General features: G+C 43.5%; 1 protein-coding gene across 4 annotated transcripts in view; it reads right to left on the bottom strand.

Moving 5' to 3' along the window:
- The window catches only part of EDAR (ectodysplasin A receptor), a 74541-nt gene extending 55432 nt beyond the window's left edge, over positions 1-19109 (bottom strand). For 2 of the 4 annotated variants that reach the window (XM_032996945.2, XM_032996946.2), the window contains exon 1: positions 18817-19109. Coding sequence is in view for 2 of the 4 variants with exons in the window: in XM_032996943.2 (XP_032852834.1) it covers positions 9543-9575 (33 nt within the window). In the remaining 2 variants the exon portion in view is untranslated. Of the gene's footprint in view, positions 1-9542; positions 9615-18816 lie in introns of those variants that run through there. The other 2 variants (XM_032996943.2, XM_032996944.2) reach the window with 1 other exon arrangement.
- Between the last annotated feature and the right edge of the window lie 7190 nt (positions 19110-26299).

Below are 26299 nucleotides of genomic sequence, written 5' to 3'. Positions count from 1 at the left end.
TTTGCCTCCAAGTTTCTTGAAGCAGAGTTTACTGTTACTGGAGGCAGGAGGACTCGGCTTCAGGTAGCACAGAATTCTCTACTGTACAGATACGGTGTGGTGGATGTCCCCAAGTCGTAACTCTTCTTTGCATGTCACTTCCCAGATGCCACTTGTATCCCACAAAGAAAGGATGAAGATTAATTCCTCTTTCATTCTTAACGTGGTTTAGTAAGCATCAGATGGTGCTCCTGTTGGTTTGGGGATCATACCAGGGTAGCTTGTTCCTCAAACGATGTTTGAGAACAGACTTACCCGAGATCACACAGATGACAGAGCTGACTTTCCCTTAGCAATGCCAGAACAGTTCTGATACTAATAGGAATGATGTAGCTGCATCTTCTCTTTGCAAAGTGTTAGCAAAATGCCACATGCATATGAAATGAGTGATCCCCAGCGTAATGAATTCACATGCCCGTTGTTTGTACGTAAAGGCAAAGTGTGCAGTTGTTTTATGAATCTGAGTGACACACTTGGAGCCATTTGAGTTTTGGTTTCAGGCCAGTGAAAACCAGATTTGCCTTTATCTAGAGTAGCTGAAAGGTTGGTGGCGTGGGAGGCAGCTAATGGCAAGGTAAAACTATGCACGTGTCTTGTCATATATCTTCAAGTGATACATTCTGGAGTTGTTCTTTATTTAATCATCAGGAGATAAATAAGCTGCTAGTTATTACAAACTAATTATTTTTTTAAGCAGCATGGCTAAAAGCTAATCTGTGCTACAGAATTCATAGTGACAAAGACATCCAAGATTTTTTACATGTAAAGTCATGAAACTGCTGTGATGCTTTTGAAGTTTTAACACACTCATGCATTTGCTTAAAAACTACTATGCAAGCAGTAAACACTCTTGTTTGGGTCCAGTCCTTCAAGGAGCAACACAGGTAGTTCTGCACCTAACTTCATGGGCTCAATCCTTGCAAATCTGACCTAGCTGATAACATATTTGAGCAATGTGTTTATCTCTCAATGCAATTTAAAAAAAAAAAAAAAAAAAAGATCTCTGGTTTTAGTATTGATTAATCGCCTCACCTAAAATTATGCACACAGCTAGAGCACTAAAGAGTTGTGCACAGGAAAGAGGCTTAACAAAGACACTTTGAAGGGAAAAAACTCAACACAATGCCTTTTTCTTTTTTTTCTCTAATTGCTGCAGATGTTGTGTAGTTGCACCTATGAAAAGTTAAATATTATGTCTCTGTAACATTTTTGATCTTCATTAATTATAGCTCAGAAAAGCTTACAAAAAGCAGCCTGCCTCTTTAATACAAATAAGATTAATTGCATGGCTGTTCAGAAAATGAACCACCAGTAGTTAAACAAAAAATGTTTGTCTTTAAGCAGCCCTTGGAAGATTTTTTTTAAAACTGCTACAGGAAGTGAAGAGGCTGCCAAATTACCATGCCCGTGAGCCCCACTCTCATTATCAGCCTAAACGAACGCACACACCCCGCCACTTTCATCCTCTTCCAGGTCCAAGAAACAGAAAAAGGAGGCATGAAAAAAAACCCAAACCTTCCACACAAAGAGGTGTCTCTGAAGTCTGGAATGCACCCTGGCTGTTTGAAGACAAGATTTATACCTGACACCCTCCTTTAAGCTCATTGTCGAGACTCGCCTGCGTTCAAATCAACCGCAGACTGGCTGCTGCAGGTACTTCATCTTACAACGACCACATCATCTAAGATAAATGCACCAGGAATTGATATCACTTTGAGGTGGAAAAAAAAAAAAAAACCAAAAAACAAAAAACAAAAACAAAACAAAACCAAAAAAAAAAGGCAAGAAAGAAAAAAAAATCAACCCCCTGATGCAGGTAGTGGGTGGAAGGAAAAACAGATGGGCATGAAGGAGTGCGTGGGGGTGTGCCCGGGGAGGGAGCTGGTGATGGCCGGCAGTCTGCGGCATGGGGTGCGACTATGACATGGGTTTGGCTGCCTCTGCGGGCACCTGTGTTTCGGCACAGCTTCCCCTCGCCCGCGGCAGCCAGGCTGCGGGTCCCGGCGCCGGGCAGGATGCCTAGGCCACCACCACTGCCAGCAGGGAAGCTGTAGCACGCCGGCTGCTTGTGGACGGCTGAGAGGAGGTTTTTGACTTGGTGGGAGATGATGAGAAGGGCTGGGGCATCAGCTCGTATTGCCCCCGGGTTTTCTGAGACGAGCCTGGTTTCCTCATTTTAGGCATACCATACCCATCCTGGCCCTAAGCAAGCTGTCGTTATCCACTTTCGCTCAGCCTCTTAAAATCTGCTGGGAGAAAACTCTTGATAGCAAGGACTTACTTTTACGCTGGCCCCATCTGATGGGAGGCAAAGCCGTAGAGCACTGAGATATATGAAGCAAGCAATAGGAGGGAAAGAAGAGAGTGTTCAGGACAGTGTCAGGATGTAGAGAAACACAACTGAATATCCCCAGAGCACAGGCTGCTGAAACTCTAGTATTAGTAGGTGTGGTGCTAATTATCAAAGGCTTTGAATTGACACGGGCAGAAAATGTCTGTCGTAAAGAAAAAAATAACGCCCATCAATTTGCAAAGACATTTATTGTCTATAGTATTGTATTGCTCAAAGGGCCAATAAAAGTCAGGGTGTAAGGATGCCATTTGTGGTGCAGAACCAGTTAAGGAGCATTTTCCAGGGTGAAGAATTCCCGTGGCATTTGGAATAATGTTGCATTAATCCATGGCACTCAAAAACATTTGTGAAGAGATATTCTGAAATCACAGTGATAGAGAAAAGAAGGCAGAATGATGACAATATAGGTGGTTAATATAACACAGTAATAAAGTCAGAAAAACATGCCCTTCTTAAGCATTCCATAATGCCTATCTTTGATCCTGGGACCAGAAAGCAATATGGGATTAGTAACAAAACTGAGGATCCGTAAGGGCTGTTCTGGCATCACAGATTGTCCCTGCCATTGGAAGGGACACATCATCATTTTCTGAATTTAACCCAACAGAAAGCTCTAGATTTGGTTTTCTGATTCTCCTTTTTCGAATAGTTCAGAGCCAGGCCTTTACGGGGCTTCCTGCAAAATTTCCAGGCTCACAGGGATGTTTGGGATGTCAGGATCTGGGAAAAAAGAGCTGGTTTAATCCATTTCAGTTATAGAGCACTTTCTATATTTAGGATTTTAAATTATCTTTTATTAAGAATGCAAATTATGAACATTTCTAGGACTCCAGGTACTTGCATGTCCCAGCTAGCGCATAAACCTCATGCCGTTACAAATCTGAATAAAGCAGTTTAGGTTTGCAGCAGATTTAAAATAGGGCAAAAGAGAGGGTGGGAAGATAGCCTGTACAACATGTTCAACACCTACCCACTAGGATGGGAGGAGAAGTATCTACACTTGCGCTGAACTGAACTGACACAATTGCCTGTGAAGCTGCATCATCAGTCTCAGCTTGGCCACAGGTATCTTGTTCTATTTTCACATTGGAAAGATTTACCATTTATAGTTGTTGTTGTTTTTTTGTTTTGTTTTGTTTTGTTTTTTTTTTTCCTTGGGGCATGATGCCTTCTATCTGATGCCAGCAGGAGGTTCTCAGAGAAATCAGTTTCTTCAACCCATGACCAATGTATTGAAAAATGGAGCAAGGCTCCATGGCAGCAATCACAGGAATCCGTTGTGGACACTTAGCCTGGAGCCTCCATAATTTCCCACACCAAGCATCTGAGGAAATAGCATTCAGTATTTCATTCTGACATTTCAGCTCTTGACAGCGTGCTACAGAATGCTGCTTGAACCCTAAGTCAAATGCAATAAATGAAGCACAGCTTTGCAAAAAAAAGAAGCATAAGCAAGGCCATTTCAGCTTGCCCTATCTCACAGGGACCCGCAAGAGAGGGAAACACAAACATGTGGCTCTAGGCAGTCACTCCATTGCTGCCTGCCTGTTAAAAATAACTTGCAATTTTCAAGAAGCAATTACAGGCATTATCGGGGCCTAACGAGACCACCAGCAATGAATCAGGCAGCAAATGCCCTGGATTCCCCAGCAATTCCTCCTCTCCAAACATTTGCTATTTTTGTCCCCATTTGGCCCTTTGCCTTGTATTAATTCAGCTTCTTCCTCAACACGTGTGCTTTGAGGTGCCAGTGACCCCTCTTTAACTCTGCATTACCCCCCTCGCCGCCTTTCCTCACTCTGCTCCAGCTGGAGCACCACATCGGTGCAAAGCAGCAGGTTCCTCTTCCCCCTGCCCACACCCCGTGTTGCTCCCGCAGCCACTGCTCACGTCCCCGCTGCTCTTTGTGCACCTGGGAGCCCCAACCAGATTTGAGCATCCTTTCTTCCCACCCCCACGTGCACTGCAATCTCAACCCTCTGCTCGACCTGCTCCCTTTGGGCGGCCGTTCTCCGTAGCCGTTCGACTCCCCCATAAACTGAAGGTGGCAAAGACACGCTGGGCACGTGCTGCCTCTGCATCAGAATAATCCCACCTGGAGCGAAATCCCAGGCAACTCACCCTCACCTGCTTGGGGCCCATTGCCACCAGGGCGATGTGGCATCATGCATCATCAGCCTCTGCCTGCAAAGGGGTGGATAACGTTAAGATCAGCTTACCAAGTGAAATGTAACAACACCGTCACGTTTATGACTTGTGAAGTCTGTGAGAAGAGCCCCTCCCTGCCTCCTGGCACACCCGCTCCTCTCCAAGAGCTGAGGACAGTCTGCCTGGTCCAGATGGTCCCTCAGAGTCCCCCGGGCCCTGCTTTGGGATAGCTCTTAGAAGACAGTTTAGCCTGACTAAATGTGTTGCTCTGTGTAAGTGGCGGAAAACATCACACTTGTAGCTGTAGCAAAAACCCTGTAGTAGAAAATGATTTCTTTCTGTGACTGCTCGAAGTAAGTAAAAGGTTCTAGAAACAGCATTTCTGGAAGAGACAAATATCAAGTGCACAACAGCAACTGAGGACCTACATCTCTTTTACAGCTTGTCTAAAATGTCACACTGTGCAGAGACCTGGGGGCATATTTTGGTGATGTGCTTTAAATGGTGAACAAGGAAAGCTAATTCTTCTCAAGAAAAGGATGCAAGCAGGAAACTTGGTTAAAGGACGAAGCTTTCAATGGATAGCAAGTGCTCGTGTTCACATGTGTGCTCAGGTTGCTTTCAGAGTCGGTTTTGGGCTGTCTTGGCTCTGCCTTTTGACATCTCCAAAAACTCATGTACTCGCCAAAGTGCCAAATGTGTATACTGCATCCCAACTTCAACAGCAAGTGACAGTTAATTAAAACCATGCATTACAGAGAGCTCATCCTTTCATGATAAGTGACGGTATCGACAGAAGTGGTATTTTTATGTTATGCTTAATTACGTCAAAGCTCTACCCACCAGTGTGCAACAGAAAGGGTAGCATTTTTGTTTGTTACTAATAAGCTGTGTTTGTTAATTTTCTTCTGCACTATTAACATGTAGTGGAAAAGTGACCCAAACCCACATACACTATATTTCAATTAAGACTGCTTAATTTTTCTTGTCACGTCATGATATACTGGGTGTACAAACCTGTAAAAAAAAAAAAATCCATAAAACTGCCCTGTCTCTTGGCACCTCACAGTGATGTAAGTTTAAAGCCTCAAGGAAACAAGGACTGAGTTTGCCTGTTCACGCGGAGTCAGTTCTGTACATTTGCTTTGCTCAGACTGTTAAATATATAAAGCTCCTCACCTGAATCCCTGAGGTCCTGTTTATCTCCCACACATTTATTTTTCTTGTAGGAAGAAGCCAAAGCTGGATGCAGAGCTACAAAATGGCTCTCCCTCATTTATGTGCCTAATAAACCAAAGTTCTACAAAAGGGAATAACTTCAGTATTCAAAATATAAAGACCAGACTGTACTGCTCCTGCTTGTGGAGCAGCATCAGCAGCTGAAATCAGCGGGCCTACTAAGAAAAAAGTGGTTTAGCGCAGTTAGCAGTGTCTCCTAAATAAAAACCAAATAGTCTACAATAGAAGTGGTTTTTTGAAGTCCACCTTCAGTGTTCAAGAAATATTATAATTCCTATAGATCATTTTTACTTCAAAAGCAGTCAAAAGCCTGTAAATGAAAACCTAAGAAAACCACATTCAGACAATCTATTACCCCTTCACTACTGCTTGCCCCTGCAACATCTTACTGCTAAATCTCATCTGTGCTCTCTACTTACACTCTGAATAGCTGGTCTTGAACAGATTAAAAAGCATTGCTACTCTTCTTAGTAAGCACTAAAGGCTTGCACACAGTGTATGGTTAGCACATTTCAGAGGAATATATGGTTTCCACAGATCAATTTATTAGTGGAGTAGTATGACACACTTTGAGTAATACGGGACAACATCAAATACTCCCTCTGTTTAATTTGGAACAGGGAGCTGAACTTCCAATTCCTGTCTCTCAAGAGAGTGCCAAAACCACGGGGTTATTGAATATTTGCGGGAGGGCTGATTGCTTCTTTCTTTTTTTTTTTTTTTTTTTTTTTTTAAAAAAAAAAAAAACCCTGGGTGTATTTGCCCCAATTTTAAGCGGATTCCAAAGCAAATGGTGCTTGTGTGGCCATGATGTAATTGCCCATCCATGCCCCTAGCTTACCTGTGCACCCCCCAGCCCCCTCCCCAGCAGTCCTGAGCACTGGGAGGGTGCAAGGAGGAACCCTGTCCCCGGAGGTTTCGTGGTGCAGGTGGCTGGGCCTGGGCACCTGGTGCACCCTGCGTAAGTGGCGGAAAAAACACACTTGTAGCTGTAGCAGTGTGTTCTGTAGCAAAACCTTGCAGCAGGAGGGGGCTGCCCTGTGAGCCACCGAAACAGCAAGGTCTTTGCAAAGTCCCCAGTGGGGAGATCTTCAGCTGGAGCTGGCAATCAGCCCCAAGACTCCGATCCATCAGAAATCAACTTTCATCCATGCTGGTGCTCCTGGAACTACTTGCCTCTTTGCCATCCCTGATTTAAACCAGCCTGGGCTAATCTCTAGCACATTTTTCTGAAGAAAGCTCTCTGCTTCAGCAGGGATCAGGCCAGATTCACAACGGGAGCAGTGCCATGATGGACTCAGTGCTCTGTGGAAGCCACAGGAGATGGCAGCACCCTTGCTACAGCCAGAGCCCGGGGAGAGCAAGACACCTCAAAACAGATATCCGCAGAAGTCATCAGACATGCCTCGACCATGACTCTGGCAAGGCTTATGAACCTGGCAAGGCTTTGCTGTCCAGCTGTCTAACCTCCCCCCCCATATCCAGCCTACAGAACCCCTCCTACCACCGCTCCACATCTTTGCACTTAATAACCCTGTCATCCATGGGGGGATGCAAAGCCAAACACCTCTGCCCGCCTGCGGAAATCATCCTCCTTCTCTTGAACATCGTTTTGGAAACCTCTCCCGCTGGTAGCTGGAGCAGGCTGCGTGGGGTCCGCAAAGAGGGGACAACCCCAAATCCCCAGCCGGGCAGCATGGCTACCAGGGCTCCCTTGCAGGGGTGTCCGGCTCTCTCCTGTTGATGCTTTTCTGCTTTGCATCTGACAGATTTTTTCTCTTTTTCACTCAGACACATGACTCCAAACCTAGTGATTGGGGCACCACCTGGGACAGGGTCTGGAAACTGGGCTCCAGTTCTTACTCTGACACAAATTTAAATATCTTATATTGAATATTCCCCAGAGCCCACATCTCCACACACCCTGGTAAGTACCCTAGCCACCACGCAGCAGCGTTATTTTTTTTTTTTTTTTTTTTTGTTCTCCACATAGTCACTTACGCCTAGGAAAATGTAACAGTTTTAAAAAAAGAGGGATGGACAGACAGACACCTCTTCCAGAGGTGCAAGAGCTGGGGCTGGGAGCACTGTTGTGAGAGAAATAGCTAAAGTCTCCCCAGGCTGAGGAGCACATTGAGTCCAGATCTCCCACCTGAGCTCCCTAAGCATGGTCTGAACATAACAGTGCGACCACTCTCGCTGGCAGGGCTTAACGCTTGGCGTGTGGGTCTGATCATCCAGCACAGGCCAGGCCAGGTAAAGCATGTCCAGAAGCACACGTTTGGGCATGCAAGGAACTCAGTGGATGCAAATGTGGGTGTTAAGGAATGTAGGTACCTCTGGGGTGAAGGGGCAGGCGAGCACGGTTTCTTACAATTTTTAGATTTACCTTGTGAAGTGACAGGTCTGCTAGGCATCTAAGTTCCTCCACGGGATTAAGTCCACGAAGATGATCTAACAGAAAGCATCTATCTGCTTCTCACCTCAGAGTGCTCCCAAATCAAAGATTCAGAGGGTGCCTGCTATTCTACGCACTTTTCACACACCCATCACTAATTGCTCTTCTGTAATTAAGGAAAAGTGTTTCATCTGTATATACAAAAAAGGGTGAAAACTCCAGATGAAAACTATTACAAAGTTAAACAGAACTGTTTATGAATTTTCATCTCTTCTGCAAAAATGGACATGTCTATGAAGCTAAGCAAAGATCCGTGTGCTATGCTTGTTAAATTAATCCAGCTAGCATCAGTAATGATAGGGAAAATACCACAGATAGCATTGCTCTTTATGTATTTCTGGGGAACTTGAGCTGGTAGCACTGACTTTGCACTTGGCTTTGAAAGGGGAAAAGCAGATGCCTTTCTCTTTCATTCATTTTGATTAAACTAATACAGTTCTGGCAGCTCGTGCAACAATTGTATCTTTCCTTTAAGTTTTTGTCCAGTTCCATCACAGGCGTAGCAACAGCAAATAAAAGCACAACATCAGCAGTTTGTTAAAAAAAATGGTAAAACCACCCACGACATCAGGAGTGAAGGAGCACCTCAAGTCTTTCCGCTCAAGATTTTCTACCAACCTTGTTTTGAAAGGGATAAACAGAAAGTTCTGAAGGAACAAAACAAATCCAGACACCACACTTCCCTTTCATTTTCTTCACTTCTGTCTTTTAGAATTCCAGAAGAAAAAGCCATGTTCACATACAAAAAATTACTTACTCTTGGTCTAAACATATATCATTCCACCACCTTTTTCTTATTTTTGTCACATATTTTTTAAGAAATAGCTTTGCCACACTTCTTATGTGCTTCCCTGAAAGTCTTAAGGGATGCTTGTATAATTAGGAAGAACTTACTGAATTAATAAGACAGAGTACTTTGGAAAGGCATTAAAATAATGTAAGTGAGAGGCAGAACCAAGGGTGAGCAACACGTGGAGTTGAGCTCGACTACAACGTTTTGCTGAAAGCAAGCACTCCCTTCCAGAGCAGACAGTGGCTCTACCAGCCGTAAGCTCATCCCTTCGCAGTCGCAGACTCGTATGGTGATGCCGTACAAAGCCTTCTGAGCCGCTACAAACCACAACAAGTTCAAAACCTGACTCATGTCTAGAACTTGGACTCGCTCGCTGTTACCGGCTTAGTCACTGCCAGCAGCCCTACATGCATCTGCTAATCCTGTGGTATCCTCCGCACCGTTCCCTCCTGTGGGAAAGCCCTGGTTAGTCAGCCTCACAGAAAGGTAGGGTATTGTGATATTTCTCTTACCATTGTGCTGCTTTGTTCTTCTTGCATTCCCATCTTAATGAGGGCGCGAGCTGTTGGCCTTCCACACTTTCTTTGTGCCTATGTAAATTCAGTGTTTGATGCTGAAGAGGCGGAGACGATTTCTAAGTCAAGGGGCAGGTGTGAGTGAAAGGAGCAACCCAACAGCCAAACTATTTGAAAAAGAAACCTTTAATGTCTCATCAGCTCAACACTTGAAAAAAAAAAAAAAAAAAAAAACCTTCATAACTTGCCTGGAAAACTGGAAAAACAGGGTGTCTAGCAATAATTTAAGACATTAATAGCAAGAAGATATTGCAGTTCCCTGACATATTTTGACTTTTGCACAGCGAAATGCTGCCTTAAATCTAGGTCTGATTATTAATACGTGAAACACTGCCAGTGACAAATTACAGACAAGTTGATTTGTTTCTCGTTCACTAGTCAAAATTTCAACGTATTTTGAGAAAACAGTCCAGGCTAAATTTTAGAGCAAACATGAAAAAATGGTTATTTCCCTTTGTTGAACAGACATGCTGAGCAGACATGCTGAGCAATATTTCGGCATGACCAGAAAACTGAGCATACTTATAGTACGGTAACAACATTATAGGACTGACCATGGTCTTCAGAAATATGCAGTGGCAACCATGAGCACCCCTAAAACTGCAGCCTTGGGATGTGATACCCTGATTAGCAAACTAAGTTTCAGCAAAAAGTGGTTTTCACCTGCAACCAAGTAGGCACTCTTTCAGTCTGGATGTCTCCTTTCCAGCACGTGAAACACAACAAAGCAAGAACAAATACATTTTGCCATAGGGGAACAGAGGGCAATGTGAGCCATCTGAATCCTCACAGTTTAGTTTTATTTCCCTGGTCCAGAAAATACTTTCAGGCATGGAGTTAAAGCTTAAGAACACGAGTAGCTTACTTGACTCCTGTGGGACAGCTTGCCTATTTGATGTTGTGTGTGTGCTTACAAGCTCTGCCATGTAAGTCCCGATATACAGAAAACAGTCATATACAGCCTCCTCTGCACAAGCATCTGTACAGTCATCATGGAAATCTCAACAAGAAACCAAAAGTCAAATTTCCTATTGGACTTCTTCATTCTGCTGAAATAATCAACTTTCTACATGGTTGCCTCATCTAAGAAAATTTTTATGATGCTAGTAGCTAGATGGGCAAATGCAAGCATCCTGCTCCTTGTGCCTTCAAAGCTATCACGTAAAGATAACAGTGTTTTCTTTTAATCTTTTTTTCATTACTGAATATTATGCTTACAACAATCCTGCTTTGCTACAGATGGTTTCCTGTTGTTTCTGCCAAATGTGAAATAGCTATAAAACTTGAAAAGGTTTTGATGCTGTCACTGCATGAAAAATTGCATCTACGAGGGAAAATTAAATATGAGCCTTAGCCTTTAATTGCTTTAATCTTACTTAGCAAGTGAACTTTTTTACCCCCACCCCCAACTCAAAGCTTCCGATAACATGACCTGAAGGGAAAAATATAGCTATGTATTTTAGTCAGGTATGAAGCCTTCATTAACAAAAACAAAAAAAAGAGGAAGGGGAAGTAGATAATTCTCACATCCAGACCAACCAAACAGCCACCAAAACCAGCTAACAAGAGCAGTGCCTTTGGCTCAGCTTCATAAAATATGTAAAGTCATTTCTGTTAGAAGACAGTGAAGTTCCTGTTTTCAGTGCTATAATAAGGAAATCTGTCATCTTAGCAGACAAATTACTAGAAAATGGCTTGCATACTCCCAAGGGGACAGAGCCTTTGCTCCTTGCGTGGGCAAACCTCAGTGAACCCAGTGACAGCTTTACTTGAACGCAAAAGAAGTGTTAAGAAGTACTTCAAAGAAAGATGGAATTTTACACATTTCTCATGTGATGAGAAAAACTGTTGATGCTCTGATGCTCTCTATAGGCAGAGAATCAGTGTTGTAAGGGAGAAGGGATAGAGAAAAGGTATTTTACCAGCAAAGGCATGGGACGGGCACATGACTTAGGAGTGGAGCATCAATGAACAAGTGAGCTACACAGGCTCAAATTTCTGCCAGTATTTGACTGGCACCACATCAACATACTCATTTTCTAGAAAAAAAAAAAAACAAAACACCAAGCATTTAACCAGATCCTTCTACCAACAAGGTAAAGCTGTGCTCACTGCCAGGGATCTGCCTGTGCAAGCACTGAGGGTAGAGGAAAAGAGAGTAAATATTAGAAGTTGCTCTGTCATTTTGAGTGCATTTGTCTGTCCGTTGCCTGACACAGAAGGCCTGTTATCTTAGGGCTCTGCAGCACAAGAAGCAAGCGCTCTGTATTACACTGGAGATTTGGCAGGCACCCATTTCTGCAGGAAGAAAGCATGCAATTGTAGTCTCGCCCAACCAAGACATCAGACCTCAACTTCTCAGCTGCTCAGACCTCTATGGCTCATTCCTGGGGATGGATCTGATATCCATTCACTACAGGAAGAGAATCACTCTCCATGGACAGAGAAGCTGGTGGGATTTTAGTTTCTTATAACCTGTGTTGTCTTTCCCTACTCTGGAAGATGGAATTTAAAAGCTGAGGCAGAGGTGACATTGTGGGCAGGAGCGAGTGGAAAATGTGTACACTCATCAAACTGCAACCAGATGTCTCATCTACATGTGGATGTGCCTCACCCATGTGCTGAACCCCCGAGGGCACCGTTCACTGACGCCTCAAAGTGCTCCTGGTGTTTCCCCATGCAGAGATACTCGCACCACAGATATCAGTTCGTTTGCTTAGTCTGACTTCCACCTAAGCTAAATTAAAACCAACCTCATACATGCTCTGGGAGACCTGTGCTGCACTGCTAGGGACAAACGCCTTGTAGTCCAGCCCAGCTGTGGCTCCTGGTTCTCTGTGAAGATCACCAGGCTGGGGGGAGCTTGGGGCCCGTGTGGCTGACGTGCTGGACCTGCTGCCTTCTCTGAGTGACCCCGCTTGGGCCAGGAAAGCATTCATGGACAAGAACTTTTTTTTTTTTTTTTTTCCTCTTTTGTAGGCTGTGAACATCCGGACCTTGGATGGAACTCAGAAATGGGCATGCAGATCCCATTCGAATAGCTGATGACATTACTGGAGAGTCTCCTGCTGACTTCACTGGGAAGTGGATCGAGGCTCTGTATGTTTGTTTGTTTGCTTATTTATTAATTTATTACCAATTTTGTCATTTGGTCACCAGCTGAATTGTTTGCACCTTTCACATCCAATTAAATACCACAGACTGCTAGTGCAGGATTTTTCTCACAACCGGTTAGAAACCATGATAGAAAACATAACCCTGCCACATCAGAGACGTTCTTCATGTACCGTACTGTATTTGCATCTAGGTTTCCTTGTTGCTAGCCAGTGCCATCTGTTATCTGTTTTGGTCTGCTTATGAGAACTGGTAATTTTGAAAACTGAGAGCAAGGAAAGAACAATGGCTTTTTCCTTTGTATTTTACATCCCAAAGAAACCAACTGGATCTACAGATGAACACAAAAATATACCCCTCCAATTGGCAATATGTTAGCACATGCTTTTTCTGTATGGAAAATTTAAAGAGACAAGTCTCATCACAGGGAAGTATTTGAATGTAATTAAATAAATCTGCGCCCCACAATGCTTGGGTACTCAGCTCTGCTTTTGTCTCTCTTGGAGGGTGCTGACACTCAGACTTGCTGATGGATTAAACGGTGACAGCTGAGATCGTTACTGCCCTCAGCTGTGAGCTCTGCCCCTCTCCTGGAAATTACTGCCCTCCTGCCGCCGGCCCAACTGAACGCTTCATGAATCCGGTTTCAGACCGCCAGACTTGGCGCCCGCCTCGGCTCACGCGGATCCGCCGGCCCGTAAACTCCCGCAGCTCGGAGGGGAGTCCGCAGCCACTGAGCCGTGCCTGCCACGCAGGTGGAAAAGGCTCAGAAGGAAAGGGGGGTGGCCAGCTGGAGGTGGTGCTGCTTCGCTTGCCCCCCCCCGTCACGGGCCACTGGACGGGCGGCAGCCCACGGATCATTCTCTCCTATTTTTGGAAATACAGACACGGCTAACTGGGGGGACCCGTTGTCACCAGCTACCCACTGAGAGAAGACATGGCAAAATCTCAAGCGACAAAAAGAGAACGCGTCCCCGGCCTTTTCTTGGGTTTGGGGATTTTTTTGTTTGGTTGGTTGGTTTATTGGGTGTTTTTGTTATTCTTGATTGGATTTTTTCTTTTGCAACTGCCTTCCAGGGACAGCATTAAACTGTGCTCAGCACTGACTAAACTGCTCTTTTTAGGTCTATCACCTATTTTTTGTTGACTCTGATAGGAAGAGAAACGAGAAACTTTACTTCAGGATGGTAATTTCGAACTCCTTTTTGTTATAAGTGGTAAATTTAAGTCCCATGTTTGAGGATGCCGTCTGTTTCATAGTTCCTAACTATAGCAGGCTATAAAGCAGCACCAGGTAGTTTAACAGATTCTGCCATTTTTAGCCTTTGATCTCGTCTGTTCCTCGTACTTTCGCAGTCCCAGTTCTTCTCTTTCAATATGTGTGATCTAGATGCACAGGGCCTTTTTGTCTCCTTCTTTTCAGTGACAGAAGCCAATTTCTACAAAGCCTCAATTAATCAGCTATTAGTATATGGATTTCTTTCCCTTCCCATTCCTTCTCTCAATCAGTGAGTATGTATACTGTTGTGAGAGAAAAATGGAGCATGTCACAGGAATGCATCCTTCTAGCCTGGGTAATTAGAAATATCTAATCCTGAACTATTAAAATGGTTCTTGTTTAAAATGAAAAGAAAAATCCTGAAACTCAATCTGCAAATAATTGTATGCTGCTAAACTGGCACTTCAGTAGTTTTTCTTTGTGATATATCCGAAGGAAGAGATGGATGTACTGTCAGAATTAAAAGCTCTCTCAGTACTTGGCCATATGTTTCTGCTTTGGTCCCCAGCCTGTTATACTGCTGTACACAGGATAAAGGCTGGTCTAACAGAGCTTCATACTCAACACAACCTCCAGGGGATGTGGGGAAAAAAGTGAAACTTTCCAGGGTTCCTTCTTACCAAAGAGCTGGCTTGAACTTGGATTCAGCCAAGTTTTGCAGCACCATGTCCTGACTGTAAAGCCTAATGATCCAGAGGCTCATTAACAGAATCTGCAGGGGATGTACATCCATCAACATTTGCACGGTGGAGACAAAGACAGTGAGAGACTGGAGCTCATATATCTTTCTATGCCAGGCTCCAGTAGGGAAGCAAACATCTCATTGAAGATTGGCTTGGAAGGGTTGGATGTTGGATGTTTGCAACTAGGTTGATCCTGGCCTTTAAGATCAAAGGGGTCGCAGGCCTGTCAATATTTCAGGATGCCACGAGTGCAGTCAAACTAAGCATTATAAACACTTTTGGTTTTCCTCCCCACCTCCCCAGTGGCCATTGACCGTACCCAAGTAACATTCCCAAAACACATGTTTATTATCAGAGCAGGCCCCTGGATAGTCTGTTCATCAAGACCCTTCAATCCTCATGTGCAGAGACAGTCAGGCAAGGGTCAGCTGAGATACCACCAACTGCTGGGGAGGTGTCTTGTGGGGCAGGGAATGAGGAAACATCAATCTCCTAAAAAAGCCTGTCTGCTATAAAACTGACGCAGCTCTGTCAATCCCTTCTGCCACATAAAATCTTACCACCCCTCCCCTCCCAAAAAGGAAATGAGCAGAATTTAAGGCACTAAATCCCAAAAAAGCTCAGCTCTGCAGAACTGAGTCTGAAAAAGAATAAATGGCAGAAACTCTATGAAAATCCACCAGGGACTTTGCTATTGATTTTGCACTGCAGATGGTCAGATGTTATGGTAATGTGGTAATGTAAAACCTGTTGCTAGATTCATGGTGGGTGATTCAGCTCAAGTGTTGTGGATTAACTTCACAGAATGCCACTTCTGACAGTTCAACACCAGCACTCGCTAGTGTCAGATTAGGAGGACGTGGCCCTGACTCCACCTCTGCAGATTTGAAAATCCACTGGCAAAGCTTTAACTTCTTCAAAAGACAACAGCAGATATTGCTTTAAAATAGCCATTGTTTATCTTTTATCCCTTTGTTTCTAATGGACTCCTTCTGAATTTGAAAATAACTACCTCTCTACTTTTGTTTTGATTTCTGTGGTGGGAAGAAACTGAAAGATCTGAGCTACATCAAGTCAGAAAAAAAATGTGTGCAGAGCTAACATGGTTCAAGAAACAGTGTTTGATCACTAAATGTTGCCACTGAGCCAGCAAGAGCTGGGCACGCCACCCTTGTGGGAGCTCTGCCATCAACTGCGTGGGCCCAGGATCTCAGTTCGTTATAAAATTGGATGGGTGATAAATCAAACAAAAGAACAACAAGTTACTTGGCCTTCAAATAATATTTGGATGTCCTAGTCTTCTGCTGTATGAAGCCAGGTTCTTAGTTTTCTGGGAAAAGTATGGCCAAGCACTTGGTCCGCACGGTGATCGTTGGCACAGGTCACTAGCACTTGCCAAGGTGGATGGTCATAAATGTCACAATTCCATCCTTGTTCAGTATCATCTAATCCTGTACAGGGACTTACCTTCTTGGAATGTATATGGCAAGAAAGTGCCTCTGTTTTTGCAAATAACTCCCTGCCCTAACAATGCACTGGCCAGAACATTTCTACATATTAGGAAGGAAGGGTTTTCCCCAACAAGAGCTGCTGCTCCAGGAGCTGTTGGGTAAAAAGGGGCACCTGTTATCTTCTGTATGCATCATAAAAACCATAGTGTATCTTGAGGGTCAGGAGGGCACCACAAGGCATCAAAGTCCTGGACACCTTTAATGTGAGTGAGTGGAAAAACTGATCTACCCCCAGCTCCTCACAAATGACTCACACAGGGTGTGGTCATGATGCAACCTCTCCAGTCATTCTGCTATGGGCAGTAGCTCACGTTGCAATTTATTTATCCTTTAGCAGAGAAGAGAAGCAGCATAGATACAATCTGAAACCCAGTTCCATCCTAGCATGGTTAAAGGAAACAACTCTGTTGAGGATATTAGAGGGGAATTCCTCCACTGATGACAACATGAGAAAAACATTATCTTAATATTAATCTTATCTTCAAAAGCTTATGCTGCTATTTTTTGAAAGCTGAGACTTGGACCATTTATCTAACACGGCTATATGGGTTCAGTTAGAAACTGTAGACTCTCTCAAAATATTCCACTCCTCCAAGAAATGTCACCCTTACATGTAAAGTTGAAATTATCAGAGGAATTCTAAACACCTCTATGATACAATTGCATTCCGTTCAACATTTTCAGCAAGACGACTTCTACGGCATACAACTCAGTGCAATCCCTTGAAAATGACCATCTAACAATCTGATGTGAAAAATTAAAACATCACATGTTTTCCATCTAGCTGCAATAGAGAAAAAAAAATGCCTATTTATGGCAGTAGTTTTCTGTAAAAGCTATTTATCTACTCAAAAAAAAAGCATGCTGGCCTTTTCTGGGCACATTCTCATCTGAGCTCTTTGTTGCGGTCAGACTACATTATTGCAAACAGCAACACAACTACGCTGTACCCTACCAACCAAAAGCGCCGGGCCAGACTTTGTTAACAGTTTCACCCTTGTCAGACATCTCCAGTGAAATTGGGCTCACTGGCCACTAATAAATGTAATAAATTTCCTTCATTTGATTGTTCTTGATTCATTCAATTTCAAAATTAATTTCTTATCAGTCTTGCTCTTTGATAGATGATGCCTAAACTTTCTTTTCTTTTCACCGTCTACATCTTAGACATTTCTGACAGAGAAGAATAAAGAACTGAGTAATCCTGATCATAGTCATGGGGTTTGACTCCACTTTTCACAGTCACATATAATTTCCTTTTAAAATTTGTGATCTCCCATGATTTTTCTTATAGAGCTGCCAGAGTTTTTCCACCGTCTGTCTAAAACATTTCAAGACCTATCATTCGAAACTACAGCGTACAACATCATCTCCTGCCTCTGCTGTAGAGGAGTGGCGGCAGTAACCATAGGCCTCGTCTATTCCAACGAACAGCAGCCGTAGGTGTGAAAGCTTTCCTTGTAGTTTGAGGCATATAACGGGGTTTTGGGTGGTACCCCAAGGAAGCGGTGATCACTAAGCTCCTTGGCACTGTTGCATTAGATGAGGATCTCACTCATCATTCCGCGGCGGACAGAGCCAAAGTGCTATCCAGTGCCCCTTCAATTTAGTATCTAAAGCTCCACTGGTTGCAAAAACGAAAACACTTTTTCTTTTAGGCATACAACTGTCTAGCTGCACTTTTTCGAATCCACAGTATCAGTGCTGTAGCCATGGCAGCAGCAGCTAAAAACACCCATCCCAGTACTAATGACAGTCCTCCCCAGTTGTGCAAGGCTCACTCAGGCCACTTTGCTGTTGATGTAGGTTTTGCAGCCCTGGCTGAGCTCTCTGCTGCCCCAGAGGTAGCTGAGCTGGGCATTTCAAAGCTAGTCTGGCACTACATACGGCTACAGCGTACCGCGCTCGGGGCTGGTATGCGATGCCACTGCTGCCCAGGTGCTCCCCAGTCTGGGGGGCAGCCCCCTTTCCTCTCCGGACCTCAGTCCCACAGCAAGATCGTGGAAGCAGGGAAAATAAAAATCGGCACGCTACAAACATGTATTCACATGTATATGCAGTCAGCCGCAACACCACCGATGCTGCGATACTTTACAGCACTGGTCGTGATTTCAAAAGTACAGTAACAGCCTAAAATGCACAGGCAAGTTAGTTTGCAGTGTTAACACAAACCCCAAAACAACAGTTCCACTATTCTCTGGAGAAATATGTACTTCCACAAAAAAAAAAAAAAAAAAACCAAACCAAAAAAACCCCAAAAAAACAAAACCAAAAAACCCAAACAGCTGGATCCTCTAGAGTTTGTGAACTGGTCAGAACATCAGTACTTTTAATAATAAAAAAGTCTAAACCACATTCGATGTGAGGAAACTTTAGCTCTTAATCAAAGATGCTACCAGGAACTATAGCTACTTTCTAGCATTCACAGAAAAAACAAGCAGTTCTGTAGCCCAATGCCAGGAGCCAAGAAACTCACTGAATGGTAAATCTCGTTCAACCAAAACCTAAAACCGACATGATTTGCAGCCGCAGCCCTCCGTGACATCCCCACGACAGAGCAGCTCCCGTCGCAGAGCCACGCCGGCTTCGGGGAGAGGCAGCAGACGCGTTGAACCCGAGCCTACCTTGAGCAGGTGGGCTCACCACCGCCGAAGCCCGGAGAAGAGGTCCTCCGGTGGGCACGGGGCTGGGGGTGACCCCTCGGTCGGGCTCTCACAGGTGCCGAGGCTCGGGCACAGCCAGCGCGCGTCTCCTCTTCTCGCACACCTTGTCATGAATGTCCCCAGCCGGGTCCCCGGGAGCCCCAAAAGCACCAAAGCCCTCCGCTGCCGGCCCCGCGCTCCCTTGGCAGGCTCCGAGGGGCTTCCCAACAACTTCTCCTTCCCCCCTCGCTCTCTCCTGGGGAAGTTTCCCAAAGCTGCCGGCGCGGGAGAGGGCTCCTCTCGCTGCAGAAACTCGCCTACCCCACCTAGAGGTGCGCCGCAGGATGAGGAGGAGCCCCCCCATCCCTTCCCCGCTCTTGACGAATTCGGATTTTGCTGGTGAACAGGAGGGCAAGACGGTTTTATCGGGTTTGGCTCGGAGAAGGGGAGCCGGCCCCTGGGGTGTAGACGGGACAAGGGGGGAAGTTTGATGATTGAATCAGTTCAATACAGCCAGTGTTAGTGTGTCGAAATCCAACTATTCTCCACAAATACCTCGATTTTGAGGGAATTTGGGGTGACTCTTCTGAAGCCTGCCCCGATTTTCTACCCATCAGCAATAGGTTTCGGGACGTCCCGGATTTCCCACATGACTCCATCGGGGTAGGGCAGCATGGAAGACCCCAAGAATCACTGGTCCCCGAGAGCTGTGAGCAGCCCAGGGCACACACAGGACCCTGTTGCTTTTAGCAAATTCTAAAGGAATAACTTTGATGTTTTCCAAATTGAAAATGTCATAGCTACCTTTCTGAACAGCTGATTCTTTTCTTCCAAAGCAAAACAGAAATATTCTTATACTGTCGAGCTTTCTAAAGTTTGCAAATTCTGGCTGTCAGCTTGCTCTGCTTTAGGGAATTGCCAGTGTTTCTGCAAAGACAGTTCCTTAAAATCAGAAAATGTGAAATAACCTACTCATAAAGCATTATTTAACACTGAAGTGAAAATAAATGAAATGTGAAAAAAAAAAAACCCAACACACCTGCAAATGGCCTGAGTGCAACTAGAGCAGTTAACTCAGAGGTCATAAAGGAGAAACGTACCAAAATTACAACTATTTTTGTGAGCATCCAACATGTAGTACAAAAAGCTGACAGTGCTTGGTTGATCAGTGGAAAATATTTCCCAAAGGAAACCTTTCAGCCTTTTTGGGATACAAGGTTTATAAAATCTGCATTCTGGTATATGCTGTTCTTGTAACTCCACAGCTGACCTGACAGTCACCATTCTGTTGGGTAAATGAAATGGTGCACTGAAAACAGGGGTTCTTACCTAACACATACCAAACTCCTTGTTATGAACCAACATTAAATTATAATTGGGCATCTTTTCATTTTATTACGAAAGATATTCAGTTCGATGGTTCCAGCTGTCAGACTAGGCCTGGGCTACACAGTAAGTTGCTTCCTTCTTACCTGCAGAGAATAAAAGGTTACGGCTGCTATCACAACAACACAGACAAAACATGGCCAAACCTGGCTGATCTCCCAAAGGGGCTGCCTCTCTTAGCAGCAGGTGAGTCAGTCCTGAACTTAATTCCTTGCTGAGATGAGGTTATGTGAAAGACAAGGATGAAGGTGGTCATAGCTGAGCAGGGCAGGTTCACTGGAAATGGTGGCATAAACTAGGAATGAGGTAGCCTCCCTACAGCCCACAGGGTGCATCCATTCCTGAGAAGAGACAAAGGTGGCAGAACCATGGAAGACAGAATAACGTGTGGAGCAGAAGGAGAACAATCGTTTTTTAGTCCTGTTTCCTGTGGAAACAAGTCTTGTGATGTTCGTGTTTCCTCCTAACAACTTTTGAATCTACTGGCCAACAAAGATACCTCCTCAGAAGTCTCTAACAATAAGCAGCTGGCTAAAGAGTCATCCCCAATTTGTTGCCCAGATTTAGGGAAAGCACAATGTGAACACACCTTATAAGAAAGCAACAAATCCACATAGAGAGGGACCTCACACATTCTCCAGCCACCCAAAAAGCATACATCTTCTTGGACCACACAAATCAGCCAACCCACAGGACACAAATCTATACAAAATCAGGATGCATTAGTTCCAGTACTTCTGCAATAAGGTGTTTTTCTGAGGATGGTTTATCGTCATAGGTTTGAGAGACACTGGAGGATTTTGTGTTTTATATCTTAACATAAATTAGGTTATTTTTCATTCTTCTGTTTCTGCCAGTCTTCTAAGCAGAAGGCAATCAAAAGCTACAACCAGAATGTACTCTCAGCTGTTTAGCATCCCTGCTGATCTCACGGCACCCAGGCCAAATGCAATACCCAAGGCCCTGCCCCTGAGTGAACTCCTTGTGACTTGGTCTTGAAGTCCACATCCTACCAGGGCTTACAGCTGGCCCAGAGGAGCTGCTTGGCAGGGATGCTGAGTGTGTGCCCTTTGCAGTGGTGAAGAGCTGTGTGAGAAAAAGGAGCTCATCCTCTGCTGACCCAGTCACAGTGAAAAAGGAAGTATGAAAGAAAAGGAAGATCTACCTTTGTCAAAGGACCTCCAAAATGAGAGCTTTTTTTTTTTTTTTTTTTTTTTTAAGTTGACACATTGATGTCTGGCATTAGGTATCAGGCTGAAAGGATTAACTCCCCCTTTTAACCCCTATGACATCCATGTGTGTCCACCTACCAGTTCTGACACATCTGAAATTCTTACCCTGAATAGCCAGCCTGAATGAGGGGACTTGCAAGCATCAGTGCCAAAATGAGTATATGCTGCTGCAAGGAAAGGAGGATTGGGTCCTGATAACCTGTGAACTCAGCCATGTGGACTTGTGAGGCTTCTTATTGCTTACCTTTTCTATCAGGATGGAGGGCTCTGTGGCACATGGATATCTGTTGTCAGATAATCATCCTTCCACCCTACCTTTGGTCACATCAGAGGCTGCACAAGGGCAGAGTATGTCACTGTAATATTCCTTAGGTTTATCCAAAGGGCCTATGTCTTCCCTCAAGTCATGGGAGAGGTAGGGCGGAACAAAAAGTGCATGCACTACAGGTCTAAAACAGACAGTGGGGTTTCCTTGTGTGTGTTCTTGCTGCTGTCATCAACTAAGTAAGGCTGATGGGACCATTTTGCATCCTCTCCCTTTTGTGCAGGGGATGGTATTCCTCTGCCCCACCATGGTGCAGGACACTTGTGTCCAGAGATGGTGACACAAGGGGGAGAAGGAGAGAGGATTATGGGACACTTTGGTCCTTGGAGATCCTTTCTCCTTTTGTGGTAGAAAATCATCTGCTTTGTACCTAAGGCTGAGCCATCTAAAGTTGGAACATCTTTTGTCTCCCAGAAGCTGTGATGTTCATCTTGTTGCAAAACCGAGGGCTAAGACAGAAAAGTAAAATAATCAAACAGAACATCATAGGAATGAAAAGGCAGCACTTCTGGGTGCGTGCTTGATAAAGGGCCCCTTTCCCAGAGCTTACATTTATTCCCCAAAACACAGAATTACAAATACACATCTGCAAAAGTCTTCCATCTTCCGTTAGTATCCCACCTGCTTCGAAGGCTGGACTCACTGATGTTAAACTGATGACTACATGTGAGTGTGTTCAGCCAGGGCTTCTAACCCTCTTTCTTTCCTTTATAATCCACCCAGTCCCCTCAGTCTGGTTTGTTGCAACACCCACCACCACCCTCAGCCCTTCTCCCCCCAACACTTTCTGCCTCCCTGGGATTGGCACATAGGTTCTGCCCTTCACTGGTTCTCTTCTGTCCATGAACCACAACATTTCCTTTCAGCTGCTGCATCTTTTTATTGGGTTGGAGAAAACACACATGGGTGCTGGCTTGTGTAGAGACTAGTCTGAAAATGTTTTCCTGCAGCCAGAAATGTTTGGTTAATTTCAAATGGTATATCACAGAGATTCTTCCAATTTTCCTGAATCAGTTCTTTACTTGACTCATTACAAGGCCCCAGCCTTACAGATATCTGGGGACTGAAGCTGATTACCTAGTCACAAAACCCTATGTAGCATTTGGAGAACTTCTTCCAAATCATTAGGCAGGCTATTCCAGGCTAGCTCATTTAAATATTTTTCCAATTTTCACAATTATATCTTTCTACAAGGAAGGCAGCAAGCATCTGAAAATTACGAAGCAATTAACTTAGCTTGAACACCAACAGTAACCACGCTCTTGTGTTTGTAATAAATATTTGGAATAATTAACAACATATTTTTGTGCCTACTAGAATATATGTAATTAACAAATGTATTAATCATGATTCCTTTCTTAAAAGGAAGACCTCATGACAACTACTGTAGAAATAGTTAAACCAAAACCAAATGAAACCACCCTTTCCCTTGTTGCTGAGAGAGAACACTTTATATGTTATATGGTATTTTCTTCATGGTCTTTCAAAAATTCAGGTGGGCTTTGGAGAACACAGGAGGGTAGATCCAGCGACAACCCTTTCTCAAATGTCTGAGAAGCCAAGGGAAGAGAGGAAGCTATGAAAGAGTTAAGCTGAAGGGCCAGGAACAAATGGAGTACAGGACACTTGAGATACGCTGTTGTAGGAGCTTGTATTAAAAGTTCTCTTAAGAGGCCTCTTCTTGCATTACTCCAATCTCTGCTGGAGTTTTGCTATTGGTTTAATAAAAAGATTGGATGCTAGGATAGTCCGTAGCTCAAGCTCTTTTGAGCTAGACTGGATGTAAAATTTTAAACCAGGGATCACTGGATATATACTGTTTTACACTATATTTCACTCTGGATTTGTAGCTTCATTCTCTGCAGTATCTCTGTTTGCATGTATTGTTTTTCATTGTAATCTTTCACTTTTGCATATATCTTGTCCTTTTCTGCGCATTGACATTTTTGTACTTACTGTCGTAAAACTATTTGCTTTACCAAATTATTTCCATATACTTTCATTTAGTTTTATTCCTTGATGCGTAGTCTCTAGACAAGACGTATTCTCTAGACAAGACAATTAAATTTTGCCTCTTGGTTCCATATGTATACCCATGGCTGGACAGCTAGGTTCCCACATGCATGCCTGTGAAGGGGAGAGGGGACATAGTACAAGACCAGAATTAACATGTCAAAGCCAGAATTCATGCTATGCCTACAGTGAAAATTGCCTCTGCAACATGCACCCCCAGACACCGGACGCGTACCCGCCCCAGTCAGTGTACACTGAACTGGTAGCTCTCATCGCAGTCTTTTTTTAATTCCTTTTGCAATGTGCAAGCATGAACATTATTAATGAGACAACAGCAAACCCTGCTACGCATGTATTAACTTTCTCATGGATGTTGACAAGATATTATGGATGTGTCTTGTAGAACACTCAGTATTCCAGAGCTTTACAAGCAATATCGATTGTATCTCCCACTTCTCTCTAAAACGGGTGGTGTTAGCCTGATTAAATAGAAATGGACTGGAGACAAAGAAGAAATGATGATCAAACATGCTCAATAATTTCAGATATTTGATTTCAAATGCCTCAGGACTGATTTTTCAGGCTACGTCACAATATACAGCACTTGATATATTCCAGAGGAGCTTTCCATGACTTCAGTGGTCGCCAGTACAAGAGCTTATCTCTCTGTCAGGCCTGTATTACACATTTCAGGGGAAGCATGATAATAAGGGATGGAGCCCCTGAGACAAGATTGTGTCAGAGGCAGAGTTTCAAGGACAGCATTCAGCTGCCTGAAGTGTGAAAATATTCTGTCTCCTCCTGCATCCATTTGCCTCTACCTTTGACAACTCCTATGATTAGGAGTTTCACTTATTTAGACACTACACCGGAGGAGGCAAGGTCTAGTAAAAATACAGTACATTAGCATAAAATTAAACAGAATACTGTAGTTTACACTTGCAAAGTAATTTGAGTAACTCTTTAAAGTCAGTCCCAGATGACTAATTCTTCCTTTTTTCAGGCAAAGTTAGTCTCCAGCATTGTCATACTTGTCTGGTGACTTCCTATATTCTGTTTGCATACAAAAATAAACTGATAAAAGTGTAAGACCCAAATTATTCAGAATAGTTTATTCTTGATTACCTCAGCAAGAGTCATAAACTTTCCTCACCAAACAAGTAACTGAAATGCTGCAAGACACCCAGGAATCTAGAAGTTTCACACTTGATTGCCAGAGGAGCACTTATCTGGTGCTTTTAAGGAGAACGTATAATGCATTTCTTATACCACTAGAATTTTCAAGATCTGAACAGAAAACCAAAAAGTAGTAGGCATTGGAGGTGCCTGAATGATGAACCATCCTACCTGGAAGCCTCAACTTTTGATGGATCAGGCTGGACCCCTCAGAAGTTATCTGAAACTTGATCTGAGCACAGCAAGCTCTACCACCTGGCAAGAGTAGTAGTCACCAGCATGTTAAAGCATTTATTTGACTGTTACACTTAATGTGGAGTTATGTGAGGGAATTCTTTAGTTACCTGTTGTCCTCTTCAGGTACCTACAGGATACTAAGGTCATTCAGCCACCTAAAAAGTTAATTAACTTGCAAGAATTATTTGCAGATATCTCAAGCATTACCTGAGCCTGTAAATGACTTAGTTTTGGCATAAATCATTTTGGCATAGACCAGGAGGCTCTCAGCTGGGAGTTTGTTTTTTTCCATTGTATGTAATCACTGAATAAAACATGGGAGTAATCTGACTTGGAGAAATGATTTAGAAGGGATTACTGGAGCAGTGTTTTAAGTATTTGTTATCATTTTGATCATTGTAGAGTTTTTTGATATAAAGTGCATGATCATCACTTGACTTTAATAAAAAAGTATAAGCAGGGCATGGACAATTTTGACCTTATAAACATATTTTAAAATTAGTTTTCTAAATTGGTGGTGATTTGAGCCATTGGTTCAAACCCAAAATCTAATTGAAATTTGGATCATAAAATTATGGATAAAACTAACCACAATGATGTCACAATTTGTCACTTAAAGGGAAGAAAATATCAGAGAGGATTAGGTCATAAACCTGGCCAAACCAAATTTCTAGGTCTAGTAGACTATCACATTCCATTCACTACCCAACCAGTGTCTATGCTCTTTCTCCAGAGTGACAGTAGAGTCTAAATTTGCATTCCTTCAAATCAATTACACTTTTATCACTCTTAATATATGTAATACATCTTTAATCTAGGAAGCTTGTATTAAGAGGAAGCCTTCAGGATGCTTTTCCAAATACATGCTTGTAGTATATTTTTCAAAGATATTGCACTGAATTTCCATTTTGGTTATAACTTCTTCCTTGACAGATTACTTGCTTTCATGAATGTAGATAGCTTGTAGATTTGATTAATATTTTAATACAGTATTGTATTAACCCTCAATGTATGACTGCGGTATACTACTAACCTTCAAAATACCTAATAAATTCAAAGTGTCAGCTGGTTAAAAAGACCAAACCCAGCCTTGCAA

The sequence above is a fragment of the Tyto alba genome, unplaced genomic scaffold (genome assembly GCF_018691265.1).
Source record: "Tyto alba isolate M040663 unplaced genomic scaffold, T.alba_DEE_v4.0 Super-Scaffold_45, whole genome shotgun sequence".
NCBI classification, from domain to species: domain Eukaryota; kingdom Metazoa; phylum Chordata; class Aves; order Strigiformes; family Tytonidae; genus Tyto; species Tyto alba.
Note: the sequence above shows the minus strand (reverse complement) of the source record. Positions and strands in the feature narration are given on the sequence as shown.